Source organism: Triticum urartu, chromosome 7, assembly GCF_003073215.2.
Source record: "Triticum urartu cultivar G1812 chromosome 7, Tu2.1, whole genome shotgun sequence".
Classification (NCBI taxonomy): domain Eukaryota; kingdom Viridiplantae; phylum Streptophyta; class Magnoliopsida; order Poales; family Poaceae; genus Triticum; species Triticum urartu.
The window spans coordinates 564494642-564515736 of NC_053028.1; the positions used below are offsets into that span (position 1 = coordinate 564494642).

The 21095-nt window shown below is 44.9% G+C and overlaps 2 protein-coding genes and 1 non-coding gene across 4 annotated transcripts; 1 reads left to right on the top strand and 2 right to left on the bottom strand.

Moving 5' to 3' along the window:
- Positions 1-603: 603 nt before the first annotated feature.
- On the top strand, positions 604-16652 carry LOC125519826 (stromal processing peptidase, chloroplastic). Of its 2 annotated transcripts, none has more exons than XM_048684598.1 (25): positions 604-875; positions 973-1168; positions 1617-1843; positions 2436-2634; positions 2879-2926; positions 3256-3363; positions 3470-3658; positions 3761-4057; positions 4429-4530; positions 5010-5144; positions 10603-10827; positions 11048-11251; positions 11375-11542; positions 11636-11785; positions 12153-12290; positions 12400-12627; positions 12734-12886; positions 13206-13329; positions 13508-13616; positions 13979-14099; positions 14177-14257; positions 14597-14698; positions 15582-15732; positions 15914-16030; positions 16141-16652. In XM_048684598.1, the coding sequence occupies exons 1-24, from the start codon at positions 670-672 to the stop codon at positions 15994-15996; spliced, it is 3744 nt and encodes a 1247-aa protein (XP_048540555.1). In that variant the 5' UTR covers positions 604-669; the 3' UTR covers positions 15997-16030; positions 16141-16652. The 2 variants fall into 2 exon arrangements, with proteins under 2 accessions (XP_048540555.1, XP_048540556.1); XM_048684599.1 differs by having other exon boundaries at positions 13511-13616.
- An 861-nt stretch (positions 16653-17513) lies between these two features.
- On the bottom strand, positions 17514-17594 carry TRNAL-CAG. The gene has a single exon. It is a non-coding gene; the product is annotated as a tRNA-Leu (tRNA).
- A 378-nt stretch (positions 17595-17972) lies between these two features.
- Positions 17973-18854, bottom strand: LOC125521488. Its single transcript, XM_048686537.1, has one exon. It carries the CDS (start codon positions 18799-18801, stop codon positions 18211-18213), a length of 591 nt encoding a protein of 196 aa, XP_048542494.1. The 5' UTR covers positions 18802-18854; the 3' UTR covers positions 17973-18210.
- Between the last annotated feature and the right edge of the window lie 2241 nt (positions 18855-21095).

Genomic DNA, 21095 nt, shown 5'->3' on the forward strand with positions numbered 1-21095 from the left:
TACATCCTTAAAGACACGTGAAAGAAGAAAACTAGATGGTTCATCGTCCCATCAAATACACCAACTGAATATCATAAGCATGCCTAGCTATATAGTGTGCCAAATTATTGGCTTCCCTCGAACAATGCTGGAAACGAATCAAAGGTATACTGTGTGCGAGTTGGAAACAATCCACGAGAGTAGCAGCATACGGTGCCAATACATCTGAGACTCCATTGCACACATCAATTACCTCCAAGCAGTCATATTCACAAATGATCTGTGAACACCCAATTTGATTCCTAGCCATGTTGGCTAAATAAAGCGACAACATTAATCTCGACAAAGAAAGTCTGTTGTGTTAAAAAAAACAAAGAAAGTCGGTTGATTCTCAACCTCAAAAAAAGAAAGAAAAGAAAGTCTGTTCACGCTTTGGTGCGTCCGGGGCCGAACCCGAATGGAAACTCGGGTGCCTTCCGGCACCAACTCGCGAGTCAGGGGGATATTTGCGTCTCCACCTCTCGCAGCCGCGAAAGCCGCCGTGCCGGCCCCCAACTCCTCGATAGGCCCCAGCCTATTTTACCCTCACAAAAAACACCAAAAATACCCAGAAAAGACTAGTAATAGAGGGAGAGAGCAGCGTTCTCTCGCTCTCCTATCCTCCCCTCCCCTCCGGGCCATCCCACCCCCATGGCCTCCTTCCCCTCCCCCTCCGTCGTCGCCGCGGCAGCGGCCGCGCCCCCGCGCCTCGCCCCGGGCCTCTCCCTCTCCGCCGCCGCGGTGCACCACTCCTCCCACGCCTTCCGCCCGCGCGCCTCCCTCGCCCTGCGCCCCTCCGCCACCGCCGCGCCGGCCAACCCCCTCCGCTGCTCGCACCGCCGCGCCGTCACGCCCAGGCGAGCACGGACGCACGAACTCCCCCACGCCGCCTGCGAGGGTTCACCGGGTTTGTTAGCGAATTGCTGATTCGTCTTGCTGTGTGTGTGCCTGCAGGTCGAGGAGGCGGACGCAAGGGCTCGGCGCGGCGTCAGCGTCGGCCGCTGGGATTCTCGGCGAGGAGAGGGACGGGTGCCTCTCGTGCTTCCCGAGGAGCCGGAGGCGGGGGCGGCCGGGGCTCGCCAGGTTCGCGCCCTGCGCGCTCCCGCACACCTCGGGCTTATCGCTGCACAGCCAGTGGAGCGGGCCTAAGGTTCGTTTCATCTGAGTTGATAGATTATCAGGCAGCTATTTTTTTCCTGTTATGGATTGCACGTGATGACTGCTAGGAAAAGTGTTTTGTTCCTTACTTCTCTTGGAGTATATAGGTTCTGCTTGGTTCCGTAATTAGTGGTGCAAATTATGGGGGGTATATGAGCAGCGCAATAAATGTGGACCGACCATCAGTATAGAAGTGTAAAAGATTTAAGCGTTAGTTTTTGCACTAAAAGGATTTCCCTGGTTTCGATGTCCATAAAGCCTGCACATGTTTGTTTTTTCATTAACTGTCAAGCTAAATGTTGAGCTTCACTAGTGGGAGGCAAATATTTTGTATCAAGCAACATATAGCGAGAGGGCTGTTGCTTGTCGCCTTGTCGGTATTTGAGTATGCAGCAAGCAAAATGTTGAAGGCATTGACTTAACTATTTGATGTTTTTCAGACCAGGCGTAGTCATATATTACGTGCTGCTGGACCTGACGAACCACATGTTGCAAGTCCAACATGGTCTGAGACGGCTCTTGATAAACCTTATGATCCCACGATTACAAACGGGGCGCTTGAAGATGTCCTGGACACTCCTCTTCCGTCCCATCCAAAGCTAATACGTGGTCAATTGAAGAATGGCCTCAGATATCTTATTTTACCTAATAAAGTTCCAGCGGACAGGTGAGGAAACTTCATTTTCACCTCATTTTATACACTGTAATACAATTACCAGAAGTGGGTATGACATGGCCGTACTGCCATAATCATTTCCCTTGCAACTGAATTTTTATTGAACCCTTTCTACATTCACAACCACAATTTCCCAGTGAACTAGCAATTTGTGTTGTCTTTTCTGTTTCACTTCAATGCAGTTTCAAAGATACATGGCAGAATGATTGCTGAAACTCTTAAATAGTTGAACAAGTACATGGTTTCAACCTGTCTTGATTTCTGGACCATAAAATTCTCATGCTTGTATATGGATGCATCATCATACATTGTGGCTTCCATTGCTCTCTTATTATTTTAATTTACTTTAAGAGACATTTTAAAGAACTATAGGTGAATCCGTTGGAGAATTAACCAGGACAGTGTTGATTTGAGTCCCTGAACATGGAAATTCTGCTCCGGTGTATGGATCCGCAGCAGCCAGTAAATATTAAACCATGCTTAATTCATGCCACACTTAAACTTTAGTTAAGTCAGACTAAGCAAAATTACTTTGATATACATATTTAAATATGTGCATGGTTCTAAGTATTTTAGTTTGCAGGTTTGAGGCTCACATGGAAGTTCATGTCGGATCAATTGACGAGGAAGAGGACGAGCAGGGAATTGCACATATGATCGAGCATGTTGCATTTCTTGGGAGTAAAAAGCGTGAGAAACTCTTGGGGACAGGTGCAAGGTCTAATGCATATACAGACTTCCACCATACAGTCTTCCATATCCATTCTCCAACTAAAACAAAGGTCCTTACTTTTGTGGCTTTTCTCAGTGTCAATTTTGGGTTGGAAATTAACTCTTGATGGTTTATTCGAGGCCATTGTTACTTTCCTATTTGCATACTTTCTTTGACAAGCACTTTCATCGAATGGATTTGAAAATGTATATGTTAGCTGCCAGACTTATATTCTGTGAATACTGATGGTTGAAATTAGATGTCTTCTCTTGTTTGTCTAGGGTCTGACATTTAGTTTGTCTTCGGTGTGGCAGGAATATGGTGAATCCTTACTCCCTTCTGTGTTGGATGCTTTGAATGAGGTAAGATCTTACTCAATTGCATTCCTATTTGGAGTTATAGGATGTATGCCAACCATAGGCTATCTATTTTTGTTAAAGATATTTGAAACCACAAGCATATTCATTCTTTCTGTTAAAGATATATGAAACAGCAAACATATTCAAAATGGTCGGAGCAAATTAAAGACTACCCACCACTGTCATTTAATGTTATTTGATACAACATTATCTTCAAACTGGTAGCTAAAATTTTGATGCATGCTGCAATGGCATGATATTAGTCTGTATGACAAATCTCTTAATGCTATTACGTAGATATATGAACAGGTTCTTCAATTTATTCCTTTCAGATAGCTTTTCATCCTAAGTTCTCATCGTCTCGCGTTGAGAAAGAGAGAAGAGCAATTCTTTCAGAGCTCCAGATGATGAACACAATCGAATACCGTGTTGATTGCCAGGTAAGTTTTTGTTCTTATTCTTTTTGGCCATGTTCCTGGGACAGTATTGAATCATTAAGACACTATCTTTCTGTACAATCAGTAATTATGGTTCCTATGCTTGTAGTTGTTGCAACATTTACACTCCGAAAACAAATTGAGCAACAGATTTCCTATTGGACTTGAGGAGCAAATACTTAAATGGGATCCTGATAAGATCCGCAGATTCCATGAGCGATGGTATTACCCTGCCAATGCCACTTTATACCTGGTAGGAGAAATTGATGATATTCCCAGAGCAGTGCGGGAGATAGAGGTAGTTAGAAATTACATCCTTTTAAGTATTGTTGTTGATTATTTAGCTGATTCCCCTATAGGATTAAGTTGCAAGCTGGTTAGCTGACCCATTTCAATGCAGGCTGTGTTCGAACATACACTTTCAGGAAACGAAGCAGCCCCTATGTCGTCTGGAAGTCCGTTTGGTGCTATGGCAAGCCTCTTTGCACCAAAGCTACCAGGTGGCTTGGCCGCAAGCCTAACTGGTGAAAGATCACCTGCCACAGATAAACTAAAACCTATAAAAAGGGAAAGACAGGCAGTCAGACCTCCTGTAGAGCATAAATGGTCTCTTCCTGAGGTTGATCAGGCTGCCAAGCCTCCAGTGATTTTTCAACATGAGTTGATTCAGAGCTTCTCTATTAACATGTTCTGCAAGGTATGGTTGCCTGCTACTCTTTACTCTTACAGTTATGTTCTGCGCCCTGTGGTTAGTTTACCACCAATCGTTCCATTAGTGTTCCTAGGGACTGGTTTCCGTTATAATATTTAATAGATATAAGCAAGCTGTATCAGCATTGCTGTAACGTGCACCACGTATGTTTCAATAGTGCAATTTTTTGCTAGGGTTAGAAAGTGTCATGTTGACAATAGTGCACTTAATTGTTCACCTTTAAAGATATTTGAATGGATTGTCTTTTTATTGCTACGAAAAAAATAGGAGGATTTCTGCAGTCAGGTTACTGCTTCTGTCTGTGAAGTTCCTTAATCATGCTTCGTATGTCTGACTTGCTTTCCATTTTTGGACAGATACCCGTCAACCAAGTTCGTACATACAAAGACCTGCGCAGTGTACTGATGAAACGGATATTTTTATCTGCTCTGCACTTCCGAATAAATACACGATACAAGGTTTGTGGTTTGGAGAAACGTTCATGATATATGTATAAGTTTTTCCATTTTGTTTGTTGCGTCAGAACATAATATTTTCTGTGGTTTATAACTTTGTATCCTCGCATAAGCAGATTAATTCAAGCACTTCATACTTTCATATGTATGCACATTTGCACATGTTATTTTCTCGTTGTTAGGATCTTTACGCCCACCAGTCTACTACAACTCACATTAAATGTCACTCCAGTCCATACATAATATAATTCATACTTGTTTTGGTCTTTTAGGCTTTTAGCCGAGCTATTAGCTACTCAGGATGCATTATACTGGATATTGGACTTGAAATGCGAGTCAAATATCCAAGATTTCCAGTGAGGAATTAGCACACGTTAGCACTTAGCACACTATTATGTATTTTACAAGGAAATGGAACATATGAGTTAGTTACATGGTTTCTCTGACTGAATAAAGTTTTTTTTCCTTCTTTTATTATACAGAGCTCAAATCCTCCCTTTACATCAGTTGAGTTGGATCACAGTGACTCAGGAAGGGAAGGATGCACTGTCACTACTCTAACAGTAACAGCTGAACCCCAAAATTGGAAGAGTGCCATCAAAGTTGCTGTTCATGAGGTTTGTTTGTGCCTTCATGGCTCAATTACTCTGTATGTTTTACAAATATAGTTTGAGCTGACTGTATTATGTCATTCAAATATGGATCAATTACCTAGAGAACATGAGTTTGAATCAGTACACTACCATCTATATTCATCTATTGCAATTGGCATATGAGGAAAGTCCTGTGAAATTTAAGTGTTGGTTTAGCACGTACATCAAGAACATTACCCTTTTAGCTACAAGAAATGTTTTAGGACAACATTTGTTGAAGAGAATAAATGATAATTGAATGGAAAATATTACAGCAAGGTTGTCCTAGCATGACAGCTTCACAAGTCAAGCCTGTTAGAGTTATAATATAAGTCATGTACCCCGTTGTATTTATCCCGTTGTATAAGGGGTTTCCTGCATATGTTCCACACCTGTACATGTATATATATCGGCCTATGGCCTCATGGGAATACAAGTTGCATATTCCTAACATGGTATTAGAGCCCTAGGGTTTTTTTTTTCGCACGTGCAACTCGTGCTCTTCGTTCCAATTTCCGGCGTCGATTGCCGCTGCTCCTCTCTCCGGCCGACTGCTGCTGCTCATCTGTGTACGCACAACCACAACTCTCCTGATCGCCGTTGTGTTCGTCCGCACCCGATTCTCCGCTGGCCGCCGCTGCCCCGATCCATCTGCCTGTCCGGATCGGGTCGCACCCTCCAGTTCGGGTCGCGCCCTCCAGATCGGGTCGCCTCGATCCACTCCCCGCCTGCTGGGTCACCCGCCGCAGCCCAAGACGTGTAGTCTGAGGTGTTCGTCCGCTGCTGCCGTTCTCCAGCCCCAGCTCTTTTCTTCGTCAAAAACAAAGGAGCGTACTGCTCCTATCTGGTGCTGCTACGTGCTACTTGCTGCTACGTGTTGTCTCCTCAATTCCTCTCGATCTGGTGGTGTACGTGCTTCTACGTGGTGCTACTACTGCTCCTTGGTGCTGCGTGGTGCCTCAGCCGCCGATTGTCAGAGTAAAAAAAAATGATGCTTTCCTCGCGTATGCATCTCACTCGCTGTCCGCCTACTCTTGACGGTGTTCCTTACTTTGATCCCGTCTCGCATATGCATCGTTCCTCGGTGCTTGATGCTCCTTCGTCTATGACGTCCTCCTCTTCGGCGTCTTCTGCAGGCTGTGTTGGTCGCTCTTCTGCGGCTCCTCCTGTTACCCCCGCACATGATGATAGTCGCTCTACATCGACTCCTCTCGCGACTGTCATCGGTGAATGTCGCTCTTCCCCGACACCTCCCGCGACTTCCACTGGTGGTGCTGGTGCATATGACTCCATTGACCGCGCCTTGCACACGCGTCTTCCCTTCGCGCTTGGTGCTTGTCTGCATACGGTCTCGTCTTCACCACCGGTCCTTGTGGATGCTGCTGGTCATTCTACACCGCCACATCTAGCGGCTTCCACAGATGGTGGTGGTCGCTCATCTCCCGGTATTACTGCGTCGACTACTTCAACTGTGTACTTCACTAAGGAGGAGATTGCGCGACTTCGCGCCTTGCTGAGTACCTCCGGCTCTCCATTGTCGGGTGCATCTACATCGACCTCTTCAGTTCAGCCCCTGACCGAGCAGGAGATTGTGCGACTTCGATGCCTGCTAGCTCCATCTTCCGGTTCTTCATCGACAGGTTCTGCTGGTTCTGCTACTGAGTCTTCTGGCATTGTGAGACCACCTTCTACACAGTCAGGTACATCTTCGTGGATTCTTGATACTGGAGCATCTTTTCATATGACTCATGATTCATCCACTTTGTCTTCCATTCGTGCTCTCGATTCTCCTGTTCATGTTCATACTGCTGACGGTACCTCCCTCCCGGTTAATGGGCGAGGCATTCTTAGCACCTCATCTTTTCATGTTCCTGATGTTGCTCATGTTCCTCGACTTACCATGCAGCTTCTTTTTGGTGGTCAGATTGTTGACTCTGGTTGTCGGGTCATTCTAGACTTTGACTCCTGTTCTGTTCTGGACCGTCACACTGGTACTCTCCTTGGTGCTGGCCCTCGGCGCCGTGACTCTCAGGGTCTCTGGGAGCTTGACTGGCTTCACCTTCCCTCCGCTGCTACCGCTGCCAGTCTCTCCGCCTCGGTCACCTTGTCTACTAGCTCTTTTCAGCAGTGGCATCATCGCCTTGGTCATTTGTGTGGCTCTCGTCTCTCCTCTTTAGTTCGACGTGGCCTTCTTGGATCCGTCTCCGGCGGTGTGTCTTTAGACTGTCAGGGTTGCCGTCTTGGCAAACAGATCCAGTTACCTTATCCTCATAGCGAGACTGTGTCTCAGCGTCCTTTCGACCTTATTCACTCTGATGTTTGGGGTCCAGCTCCCTTTGCCTCGAAGGGAGGTCATCGCTACTATATTATCTTCATAGATGATTTCTCTTGGCACACATGGATATATTTTATGTCTTCTCGTAGTGAGGTCTTATCTATCTATAAGCATTTTGCTGCCATGGTCCACACTCAGTTCTCTACGCCTATTCGTGTGTTCCGTGCTGACTCTGCTGGAGAGTATACCTCCAAGATGTTGCATGGAGTTCTTGCCGAGCAAGGTACTCTTGCTCAGTTCTCTTGTCCTGGTGCTCATGCTCAGAATGGCGTGGCTGAGCGCAAGCATCGTCACCTTCTTGAGACGGCTCGTGCGTTGATGATCGCCGCCTCTCTTCCACCTCACTTTTGGGCCGAGGCTGTTTCCACTTCCACCTATCTCATCAACCTTCAGCCTTCCACTGCTTTGCAGGGTGGCGTTCCTTTTGAGCGTCTCTTTGATCGTTCTCCTGATTACTCGGCGCTTCGTTTGTTTGGTTGTGTTTGCTATGTTCTTCTAGCCCCTCGTGAACGCACCAAACTGTCCGCTCAGTCTGTTGAGTGTGTCTTCTTAGGCTATAGTGATGAGCATAAGGGCTATCGTTGTTGGGATCCTATCGGTCGTCGGATGCGTATTTCTCGGGATGTAACTTTTGATGAGTCTCGTCCTTTCTACCAGCGTCCATCTTCCTCAACCTTTTCAGTGGAGGATACCTCTTTCCTCACTTTTCCTGACACACCTCCCTCTGTGCCCAGTATTCCTATTCCTCGTCCTGCTGTTGCAGATCCGACGCCATCCTCTCCTACAGGTTCTTCTCCACCTTCATCACCGACACATTTCCCATCTCCACCTTCATCACCGATACCTTCCTCTTCTCCACCTTCGTCATCGCTACATTCCCCGTCTCCACCTCCAGTGATTCCACCTCTTCCCTCCTTTCTTTTTCATTATACTCGACGTCCACGTGTTCTGGATAAATCCACTGACGTGCCATCTACTTCTGGTGCGTTGTCCTCCTCATCCCAGCCGCCTTATGGTCTTCGGGCTTGGCCTCGCCCTCCCCCTGACCGCTATTCTCCTAGTCGATATGCTCTTTCGACTATACTCGAGCCTACGTCTTATCGCGATGCTCTTATTCATCCTGAATGGCAGTTTGCGATGGCAGAGGAGCTTGCTGCTCTTGAGCGCACCGGCACGTGGGATCTTGTTTCTCTTCCTCCTGGTGTTCGTCCCATCACTTGTAAGTGGGTCTACAAGGTTAAGACTCGCTTTGATGGTTCTCTTGAGCGTTACAAAGCTCGTCTTGTGGCTCGTGGTTTTCAGCAGGAGCATGGTCGTGATTACGATGAGACATTTGCTCCTGTGGCCCATATGACCACTATCCGCACACTTCTCGCTGTGGCCTCTATTCGTCATTGGTCTGTTTCTCAGCTTGATGTTAAGAATGCCTTTCTTAATGGTGAGCTGCGTGAGGAGGTATACATGCAGCCCCCACCTGGGTATTCTGTACCTGATGGCATGGTCTGTCGTCTTCGTCGCTCTCTATGGCCTTAAGCAAGCCCCTCGCGCCTGGTTTGAGCGTTTTGCCTCTGTGGTGACTGCCGCTGGTTTTTCAGCGAGTGATCATGATCCAGCGTTGTTTGTCCACATTTCCACTCGTGGTCGGACTCTTCTTCTTCTCTATGTTGATGACATGATCATCACTGGCGACGACCCTGAGTATATTGCCTTTGTAAAGGCTCGTCTTAGTGAGCAGTTTCTTATGTCTGATCTTGGACCTCTTCGCTACTTTCTTGGGATTGAAGTCTCTTCTACCTCTGATGGCTTTTTTATATCCCAGGAAAAGTATATCCAGGATCTTCTTGCTCGTGCTGCTCTTACTGACGAGCGCATTGTTGAGACTCCTATGGAGCTCAATCTTCACCTCCGTGCTACTGATGGTGATCCTCTCCCTGACCCGACGCGTTATCGTCATCTTGTTGGCAGTCTTGTCTATCTAGCTGTCACTCGTCCGGACATCTCTTATCCGGTTCATATTCTGAGTCAGTTCGTCTCTGCTCCCACATCGGTTCACTATAGTCATCTCCTTCGTGTTCTTCGATATCTTTGGGGCACGATCTCTCACCGTCTGTTCTTTCCTCGCTCCAGTTCTTTACAGCTTCAGGCCTATTCGGATGCTACGTGGGCTAGTGATCCTTCAGATTGCCGTTCACTTTCTGCCTACTGTGTTTTTCTTGGTGGTTCTCATTGCCTGGAAGACGAAGAAACAGATTGCAGTTTCCCGTTCGAGTGCCGAGGCTGAGTTGCGAGCAATGGCTCTTTTGACGGCAGAGGTGACTTGGTTACGGTGGTTACTTCAGGATTTTGGTGTTTCTGTCACTACACCGACTCTGCTCTTATCTGACAGTACAGGTGCTATTAGCATTGCGCGCGATCCTGTGAAGCATGAGCTCACCAAGCATATTGGTGTTGATGCTTTCTATGTGCGCGCTGGTGTGCAGGATCAGGTTATTGCTCTTCAGTATGTGCCTTCTGAGTTACAGTTGGCGGATTTCCTGACGAAGGCCCAGACTAGAGCACAACATGGCTTTTATCTCTCCAAACTCAGTGTTGTTCATCCACCATGAGTTTGAGGGGGGGTGTTAGAGTTATAATATAAGTCATGTACCCCGTTGTATTTATCCCGTTGTATAAGGGGTTTCCTGCATATGTTCCACACCTGTACATGTATATATATCGGCCTATGGCCTCATGGGAATACAAGTTGCATATTCCTAACAAAGCCTAGCTTCGTCTGTGACCTGCCTAAGCCTACTAGCCCAGTCTAATATGGCACGATCCAAGTTCAATCTTGGAAATCCAGGCCAAATGCGAGCTTTGAACCAACTGTAGCCAGATCAAGTTTGACATTAACCCAGGTCAAGCTTGAACTCAAGCCAACTCAAGAATTTGTATCAGTAGAACTGATGGATGTGCAGGTAAACGGTTTCTACTGGTTTGACGCAATGCACAAAAGTTTCTTGACAGTGAGATTTGTGCTGCACAAATGCCTTTTACCTTTTATTACTTGAGCCATTTTGTCGCAAATGTTTCTTTACTGTTTACCAACTTCTCCTTGTGCTATTTTAGGTTCGGAGACTCAAGGAGTTTGGTGTCACAATGGGAGAAATGACCCGTTATATGGATGCACTGATAAAAGATAGTGAGCAGCTGGCTATGATGATTGATAGTGTGCCCTCAGTTGATAACTTGGACTTCATTATGGAGAGTGATGCACTTGGCCATACAGTCATGGATCAGTTGCAGGGACATGATAGTTTGCTTGGGGTTGCCGAAACTGTCACACTTGAAGAGGTGCTAACATAATCATTTCTCATATATATGTCATATTAGAAACAAATGACATAAATGCATTTTACTGTCTATTACTCCCTCCGTTCCAAATTACTCGTCGCAGAAATTGATGTATCTAGAACTAAAATATATCTAGATACATCCATACCTGCGACAAGTAATTTGGAACGGAGGGAGTAGCTTTTAATGATACTATTAAACACATTTTTGCCATATGTAGGTTAACACCGTTGGTGCAGAAGTACTTGAATTTATTTCGGACTTTGGGAAGCCCAGTGCACCACTTCCTGCTGCTATTGTGGCGTGTGTACCTAAAAAGGTCCATATCGATGGAGTAGGTGAAAGTAGTTTTGAGATATGCCCAGAAGAAATAACCGAGTCCATGAAGGCAGGTCTTGAAGAACCCATTTACCCAGAGCCTGAGGTATCTTAGTTATTTCTGATATCTTTTCTTGGTTCTGAAACTATACTAACTTGGCTGTAGATGTATTTTGGTGTCACTAATAACTGTAAAGTAACATGTTATTGATTGTTATTATGATTGCAGCTTGAGGTGCCAAAAGAGTTGATTACTCAATCAGAACTTGAAGACTTGAAAGTGCAACACCGACCATCATTTGTTCCTTTCAAAGAGGATGATGTGGTGAAAGTATTTGACAATGAAACCGGTATAACACAACGTCGCCTTTCTAATGGAATTTCCGTCAACTACAAGGTACTTTAGTTCACTTCTAGAGATGGAAGTTCTGATGTAATTTAGCTTTTATCTCACGTTCCAGACTAACATTTTAATGATGATTCATGATAGATCACACAAAATGAGGCAAGGGTTGGTGTCATGCGGCTGATAGTAGGTGGCGGGAGAGCCACCGAAGATTCTGAATCGAAGGGATCTGTTATCGTTGGTGTTCGTACTTTGAGTGAAGGTGGCTGTGTTGGTAACTTTTCGAGGGAACAGGTACCCCCTACTATTCAGTTTTATGTCCATGCCAGTCAAGCTTCCCAAACTTCAAACTTACCGATTATGTATGCATAAACATTTAGACTAGTCACTAGTCACATGATATAGTCTTTTATGTAATTCTAGCTTCAAATTATAATTCATAAATCGTATAATATACAATGCCCTATGGTTTAATTTTCTTACAATAGCCTATGGTTTTTGTTTATATCTATCCCGTTCATCCCCACTAGCTTTGATAATATTCATATTCATGCATGTAATCCACTTGTGATGTTCACATATTGTTTTCCTTTTATCTTATTACTGCTGAGAAATCGTTTGATAACATTTTCTTATAATCTGCATATGATTTTTATTTCAGGTTGAACTTTTCTGTGTGAATAATCTTATAAACTGCTCGCTGGAATCCAATGAGGAGTTCATATTTATGGAATTTAGGTTTGCTTTGAGAGATAATGGCATGCGTGCTGCTTTCCAGCTCCTCCATATGGTCCTTGAGGTGTGGGTTTAACTTACTACATATGTCACCTGTCTTGCTATAAAAATATGAGTTTTCTGAAACATGTAGGTCTTCCCCTTACATATATATATTTCACTTTGTGTTACAGCATAATGTGTGGCTAGAAGATGCATTCGATAGAGCTGCTCAACTATATTTGTCTTACTACCGGTCTATTCCCAAAAGTTTGGAACGTGCCACGGCTCACAAACTTATGGTAGCCATGTTGAACCATGATGAAAGGTTTGTAGAACCATCACCACATTCATTGGAGAAGTTGACTCTTCAATCAGTTAAAGAAGCTGTCATGAACCAGTTTGTGGGTAGCAACATGGAGGTTTGTTGAGTAGTTTGTCCATTCTGAATCTCCTTTCTCTACATCTCTTTGTTCTAACATTCTTTTAATCCTTTTTTTAACTTAATGTTGAAAATATTTTTTTCAGGTCAGTGTAGTTGGTGATTTCACAGAACAAGAGGTAGAATCTTGTGTTCTTGATTATCTTGGGACTGTAAGCGCTGCAAAATCTTCAAACAAAGAGGAACATATTGAGAAGATTTCCTTCCTGCCATCCCCATCGGATCTGCATTTCCAGCAAGTATGAACTGTCATGCAGCCTTCATAACCATCTTTTTAATATGTTGAAGCATTCATGAAAAAAAGATGGATATTTTGGTACTTCATTAAAATCATGTGTTTTAAGCCTCAGGGTGTGTTTGGTTCTAGCCCAAGCTTGCCCTGCCAATTTTTTTGCTAGCCTAAGTTCTGGTTGAGCTTTTGGTTGCCATGAGCTGGCTAAGATTGGCAAGAAAAATGAATTTAATAGGCAAAGAGCAATTAACATGCCAAAAAACAGTAGCCATCCTAACAAAAGACCAAATCTAAACATATTCATTTAACCGTGAATTCTTTCCCAGGTATACATAAAGGATACAGATGAGAGAGCTTGTGCATACATTGCAGGCCCGGCACCTAACCGATGGGGGTTTGCTACTGAAGGAAAAGATCTCTTCAATGACATTCGAAGTTCCAGCGCAGATGGTAACTATAATTCAATATGTGTGCTATTCTCTGACATGAGCCACACGACTGACTCCAACTCAAGTGCCATATCTTGAATTAGACCTAATTTTTGTTTTTGTTTGAGGATTTTACTACTCATCTGTTAATGACCTTGTGGGTATAAACATGTGCACTGATAATTGTCGTACCATCTTAGCAGAAATCTCTGCACCGGCTAACTCGGGGAAGACACATATTAACGTTCGCAACCATCCTCTTTTCTTTGGCATCGCTTTGAGTTTGCTGGCTGAAATTATAAATTCCAGGTAAAGCATTTCAGTGCATTTTTTTTGTTACATCATTGTAAAGCTCTTCCATACACAGTACACGCATAATTCTTTTTTGTTAAATCGTTATGAAGCTCTTCCATACACAGTACATGCTAATATGCTACAAAGTGCATGGTGTGCTTACTTTCGTGTCCCACCCTTGGATAACTGGGTCATGAGTTGTTGCTTATGCAAAAATCGTGATGATGCCCTATGTATTCTATTAAGCGACATTCATGGTTTCATGTCTTATTGATGTCCCTGCGAGATGCTTGGTTGCGTGTCATGATTCACTTTGATGTTCTGTTGGTTTTTACCTGATAAGACTAACATGATGGGCTGCACCTTTTTTCTCTCAGGCTATTTACAACAGTGCGAGATTCAATGGGATTAACCTACGATGTTTCTTTTGAATTAAATCTTTTTGACAAACTGGATCTTGGTTGGTATGTGATCGCGGTAACTTCAACTCCGAGCAAGGTAAAAGCTGTGATCTTGAGCTTGTCTTACTTTGTTCTTCCGCTGCTAATATCTGCATTTTGCGATCTTGATGCCAGGTCCATAAGGCTGTTGATGCGTGCAAAGGTGTTCTCAGAGGTTTACATCACAATAAAATTGTTGAAAGGGAGCTGGATCGGGTTAGTCAAAATTCCGTACCACCTCCGAGCCATAATATGTGTCGCAGTTTTAAACTAACCACAGTTCAAAACTGCAACACTTATTTTGGATCGGAGGGAGTACTATTTTTCATCTGTGACAATTCTTGCTAATCAGGGCCATGTTGCTTAAATGGTAGTCTAACAGAAGTGCACATTTTTATGATTGCATATGTTGTTCAATTTTTCTGTACTCAAGTTGAATCCACATCTTAAAGAAATGCATATGTATTGTATTACTAAGCTCAGAGCTTTAAACGTAACTATGAGAACATACTTCTTTGCTTGTTAATTTGGTTAGCATTTTTTTGCATGTTTCAGGCAAAGAGGACACTGCTGATGAAACATGAGGCAGAGACAAAAACAAATGCCTATTGGCTTGGTTTGCTAGCCCATCTGCAGTCTGCATCCGTGCCGAGAAAGGTATTCTGTATGTGAGGTTTATAAGTGCATATTCTATAGGAAACTAGAACAGAAATAGACCGACTCTCCAAGCCCTGGTTTCACGGAGACTCCGGCTGCATCATCCTTGTGCCACTTTACTGTGGTGAACTCCATGTAGTTACTCTGACTAGATTTTCTTGATGCAAGTTTTCTAGACGAACTTCTGAAAGCCTGCTGACCCACGACCATCTCGATGATAGTTATGATCATGTAATTATTGGTTGAGAAGTTTGTTGATATATCAAGAAGTTCCAGGGGTTGCTGTATGAGTAGCAGAAGGAAAACAAATAAATCTACTCCCTCCGTCCCAAAATAAGTTGTACTAAATCGGCGACACTTATTTTGGGACAGAGGGAGTTCTTTTTCTTTTTTTCGAGAAAACGCAGAGGACTCTTGCGTTTCATTGCATTGAAAAGATAGGGAGGGGACAGAGGGAGTATGTTCTATGCTCTTGGTTATACTCCACCAGGCTGCAAGTATGACTCTATGGTTTGGCTGACACTTGGCCATGCACTCAGGGCATTCAGTGTGTTTACTGAACCAAGTATAACTAAACCTTCTGCTTTAAAAAAAATGCTGACTTGGCCAAGACCCTGCCTCTGAATAATTCGGGCTGTAGAGCCTTCCCCAGAGGAAATTTTTAACAGCAGTTTGCATTACATGTATCTGCCAATGTATGATCACATGTTAAATCTGTATAGATTGTATCTTTTTCGTGTTAGATATTATCATTTGTTGGATCCCAGTCCATATCTTATCCTTCATTAGTTTTTTGTGCTATTAGTTTCCATACTAGTTTCATTTCCTCTTCTCTTGTTGTATCACTGTCTTACTGTAGTTCATCTCTTCCAATTAAATGCAGGATATATCCTGTATTAAGGAATTGACAACATTGTATGAAAGTGCCACAATTGAGGACTTGTATCTTGCATATGAGCACTTGAAAGTTGACGATTCATCTTTATTTGCCTGCATCGGGATTGCTGGTGCTGAATCTGGTGAAGAAGTGAACGGTACGTAATAAAAACATTGATGATAAAGTTGCACAGTTTGTATGAATCTTATTCGGATTTGAGCAAAGTTTAGTACATGAAAATGGCCGTATATTGTTTATTTGTTTGCTGTATGGTAGATGCATTTTTTACATCAGAATTTGTAGTTTCATCCATTTATTTTTCATTTAATTGTCAGCAGATGATGAGCCTGAGTTGGGGCTTCCTGGTATGGTTCCCATGGGAGGTCGGGGTCTATCTACTATGACCAGACCAACCACATGATCTCTACACATTTTCACGCCCCAACTTTCTCAAGGTGTGTAACATTGTTATCAATTGAATCATTCCATATCCAGTGTTATACAATGCTTTTGTGAAACCTGCAGACTTTTTTTTTCTTCTGATTATAACTGGCCCCATACACAGGTATCAAGTATCAACCTAGCTCCTGAAGAGGGGATCTGCATTGCCATGTGGAGACTAGACTGATGGCAGTCGTTTGCTAGCGGGTAATGTCCACCCACTGGTTTGATTGGATCAGGCCGATAGTTATTCAATGCACATTGCAACAGAAAGCGTTGGTTGTTGCATTTTGTCCGAGAAACATTGAGTTGATTGTTGGCAAGGTCTTGAAAGGTTTACTTGGCAGGCCATGCCCACATGTATAGCGGTGAACGATTTGATTCTTGCAGGTTCCTCGGTTGTTGTAACTTGTAACTAGGATTCTTCAGGTCATTGCAGAAGATATAGGATGACAGTAGAGAATCAATCACTCCCAAGACACTGTGCAACGGCTAAGTAGCACAGGTCATTGTAACACAATAACGGTGAAATAATAAATAGCATAGGCTCGTGTAAGTTTTTACTACTGTTATTTCTTCTCACAGTTGTAATACTTGAGGTATTTATAATGAGAAAGATACAGAGTTTTGGTTATAGCTACTCTGGTTCCACTATTTTGGGAGCCTTGGCTGAATTATGTTTTGAGCCTGAGGTGTCAAATTGAATGCTCGCGGCCACGGGAGCCCCTCAGGGGCATCCGATAAAATATCAGGGAAAAGATCAAGTTGATTATTCGCTGATGGAGTTTCGTCCAAAAGCTCGGGTTGACGGGGAGAGACGACACTGCTGGTTTGCTGAAGTGGTAGGTTGTCATTCACGTAGTTGATCCTGTTGGCCACATGAACGCTACCTGATGCCGCCGCAGTCCACGGTCCGCGTGGTCCATGCGGGGACGGAAGCCGTACCCGTACGCCTGCCTCTCGTCCACTCACCGCGGGTCAAATGCGTCAGCCAGGGCTTCCAGAAACAACGCCCGCCGTGCAAGCATCATGTGTGTGTGCCACGACCAAGTCTGAAGTCCCCCTCTCGCCAGCACGAGCAAGGGCAATGGACATGAAAGAGAAACCCAGTCGGGGAACGAGCAATTTGCAACTCGCTCGTTCAAACTTCTCCCGTGTCCAGTTTTTTCAAAAAGAATGCATGCATGTAGCTAGCATGTTGAGAAGACCAGGAGCTGTTGCCACTGGCACTGCGACTTTGTGATCACGGAGGGAGGCCTTTTTTACAGCTCAGACTTCCAGTGGGGGCGTCGGTGAGATGCTCGTGCCCGTTCAGCCTAGCGCCGATTCTCTCAGCGGAAGTCGTACAATCTGGTCGGCACTCGGCAACCGACGGCACAGACCAAAATTAAGTCAAACAAAAGGATATTACATTCAAAAAGAAAAGGTGAAGCAAATATATGAACGAAAAAACTGTGTCAAGAGTGGGATTTGAACCCACGCCGAACGAAAAAACTGTGTCAAGAGTGGGATTTGAACCCACGCCCTTTCGGACCAGTACCTGAAACTGGCGCCTTAGACCAACTCGGCCATCTTGACTTGGTGATATAGCTGCGTATAAAGTTTATTTGTTAGTGTAGCAGCCTGTGCGCTCCACCAACGATGCGCATATCCACCTGCCGTTTGGCTGACCAGACCAGTACCTTCTCCGTCAGTTGAAGTCCACAAGATGATTTCGACATAGCTAATCCGTACCCACCACTAATTCTGCCACGAGAGATGCTCGATGCTTCAACTATTTCCATTTTCTAAAGTCTCCTCCCCCCAATACAAAATAATCTTAGGCATCACGACACAACGGGGACAAAAAGAAGACATGCGCGATAGTCAACCGAATATTATCACATGATCTAAAGCCGACGCCTTTGACCACTAGCCCAACACAATCAACAAAAGTAGAAGTATGAACAAATCATATATGGGACCACATTTCAATTCCCTTTGTTACCAAATACTAGTACATGTACAATGGCAAATCAACCAAACGACATCCCTATCTACCTTTTTTGAATTTTCCTCACCAACACCACTGTTCCAAAAAATGGTTAATGCGAAAACAATAGTACAGAAAAAATTAATCCTATCACAAAATCTTGTGATTTCCTTCCATTTTATCACTCGGCGTCGCCTGCCTTTTTTTCTTATGAGCATTGCGTCACTCCGCATCTTCTTGGATGGTGCTGAGCGGCTTGAGGGCCTTCCTCGCCGGCGGAAACGCAGCCACGGCAGCCTTCTTGCCGATCCACGCCGGACCACCCGAGGCCGTCGCAGAGTACTCCCCAAGGGTCCTCTCGTTCAGCTTCGCGTTGACCTGTGCGTCCACGTCGCCACGCCTACCCTCGGCGTGCACCGGCGTGACGCGCACCTTCCTGATGCCGGCGCCGCGCCCACGCGGCCGCGCTCTAGTCGCCAGCGCCTCGCTAGCCCGCACCGCCATGGCCGCCATGTCGGCGCTCGAGAGGGGCCGCCCGAGCATCGCCTGGGGGAGCACGAAGTATATCTGGCCGGGACGGAGCAGCTCGCCGCCGCCGAGCGCCGGCACGTCCTCGTCGAAGTAGAGCGCGTCGGAGCTGCACAGGAAGAACGAGTCGCCCGCATTGCCTGCGCGGAGGACGTCGGAGACGCTGACAGGCGAGGAGGCGGCGAACTCCGTCAGCGAGCCGTCGGCGGCGATGACGCGGGCCGACGACGGCTGCTGCTGGGGCGCGACGCTGCTCCGGTGGTTGTGAGAGAGACCTGATCCCATCCACGGTTTTCTGAATACAGGTTGAATGGTTTTGGTGTTTGGTGACGACGGGACGCGGAAAGAAGCTGTATATATAGCCACGACGCGCCCAACATGGAGGACAGTAGGAGTCCAGGGACAAGGGTTTAATTGGAAACGAATTGTTGTCATGCCTTTTACACGCCGCTCCCTTGCTTTTGGTGTTATTGTGAGCTTGTCGCCCTTCTCGATTCTCAGTTTCTCATGGTGGGCACTCCTTTCTTTATTTATTGCCAAAGCAATCTTGTTTTCTGCCACTTAAATGTTGCAAATAGTGCCTGAGTATAACTGTATAAGGATACATGTACTCTAATATTTCCCATCTATATACGAGAGTTAGACGCATCCTAGTTTGTTCTTCGAAATCCGGCAAATAAGATTTTCACTTAGAGAGCCAATGGTGTGATCGCGACAAACTTTTCATATAAAAATATTCCCTCTGTTATATTGGTGTAAAAAGGTTAGCCAAGGAAAAATTCCATGGTATTGTTGGTCGAAAAACAAAATAAACACTATATAGAAGTTACTACTCGCATTTTTTTGTCCTTGAGATCCCCCCCCCCCCCTCCAAGCCAACAGGAATTCTTTTCCTCGCAAAACATTTTAGGTATAACAAAAGGTCAAGTTTATTTCAGATTGTTTTTAGAAATTTTGACTTTTTTCAAATTACTATTTTTTCTTTCATACCAAGTGTATATGCACCTAGGAACCGGAGAGTATTTCATCGCAGAAACCGGCCAATAGACTAGTCGCAAAGATAAAGAAAACACATGCATTCTAATTTCCAATTAACGAAAGATGAAGCCAATCAAAAAATTCTACTGGATCCGCTTCTGGTGTAAATGATAGTCCACTTCTATTCCTCAATTATAAGCATTATGTATTATCATAGGATTTGCTAGATGGCATCGGGATGTGGGATCAACACAATGCCTCTTTTTTTCACGTAGTAATACGTGTCTCATTAATAATATAAAATTTTAGTTACAAGCCACGTAAATATCGATATTACAGGACTGAAAAGATATGATAATCCTATGCAAAAGACCAGCGCCTGACCCTCTCCACTATGAAAAAGGAGATAGATCACCTCTTCACCCGAGCTCGACGCGGCTCCATCACTGATCAGCAGCTTTACGGATCTCTAAAGTAGTTTGCCTGAAGTAAAACCATTGTCGTTGAAAGAATCAGACCGAGGCAACGTGTTCTCGGACATGCCATCGAACTCCAGAACTGACACCCCCACATGACTACGCGTCGGAGAAGGAAACCAGAACTGTCAGCCTTCAACCACAAACGCAGCACAAGATGCACCATCTTTTAGCTGTCACTTGCGTAGACAAACGTCTGCGCGTACTCCTGGACGACAAAACCTCTCTGCTCCACCATGACGTCGGAGACAACGCCTCAGCAACGGGGACGGAGCAGAAGGAGAGACACACCTGATGGAGTCGCCGTCGCTGCCTCGCCGACACCATCCATGAACCCTAACATCGCCGATCTGAAGGATCGACAAATACATGATGCCAGCAACTCTGAAACGCCGCCATGAAGGACACCGCCGGTGTGAAAGTGGAGTTGAGGCAAATTTATTCATCCGGATGCCGCTCCCACTACTCCAACGACGCACCACGACCTACAAATCCAAATCCTAACTACAGAGCGAATGAACGGGTCCTCCATCCCTCCTGCCGCCAGAGCAGCAACCGGAGAAAGGGGGGGCCAGCGCCCTCGCCGTGGGAGATCGGTAGAAAAAGATCGCCTCCCCGTGGCGGCGGCTAGGGTAGATCAACACAATGCCTCGTTGTAGGCTTGTAGCTGTCTCCACCCTGCAGCAAACAAGATACGTAGAAATGTACAAAACACCGACTCATCCCATGAAGCTCTACCATTAGTTTATTTTTTTCGGCAAAATCTCTACCATTAGTTAATGTGTACGAAAGTCAGCCTAGCCAGCACATATATTTTATTTTTCCAAGTCAACCTTGTGAATTTTACTATAGTTTATCTCATTCATAGCCAAACTACAAATTTCATAGCCTCTCCCCCAAGAAAGAAAGCCACCTGGTTCATCTTGTAAAATAGCACCTCCGAAGGGACCGGGTTGCAAAGTCTCCACGGACGAAGCACGAGCAAAAACGGCCGGCTGGGGTGCTGGGGTTGGGGCGTGGGCGCTGACGCGGCGGCGAACCGAACGCATCGCCGCACCTTGTTTTCTTGCGGATATGTACGCACTGTCATACATACGGCTACTCCTACGTATACTAGGTATAAAA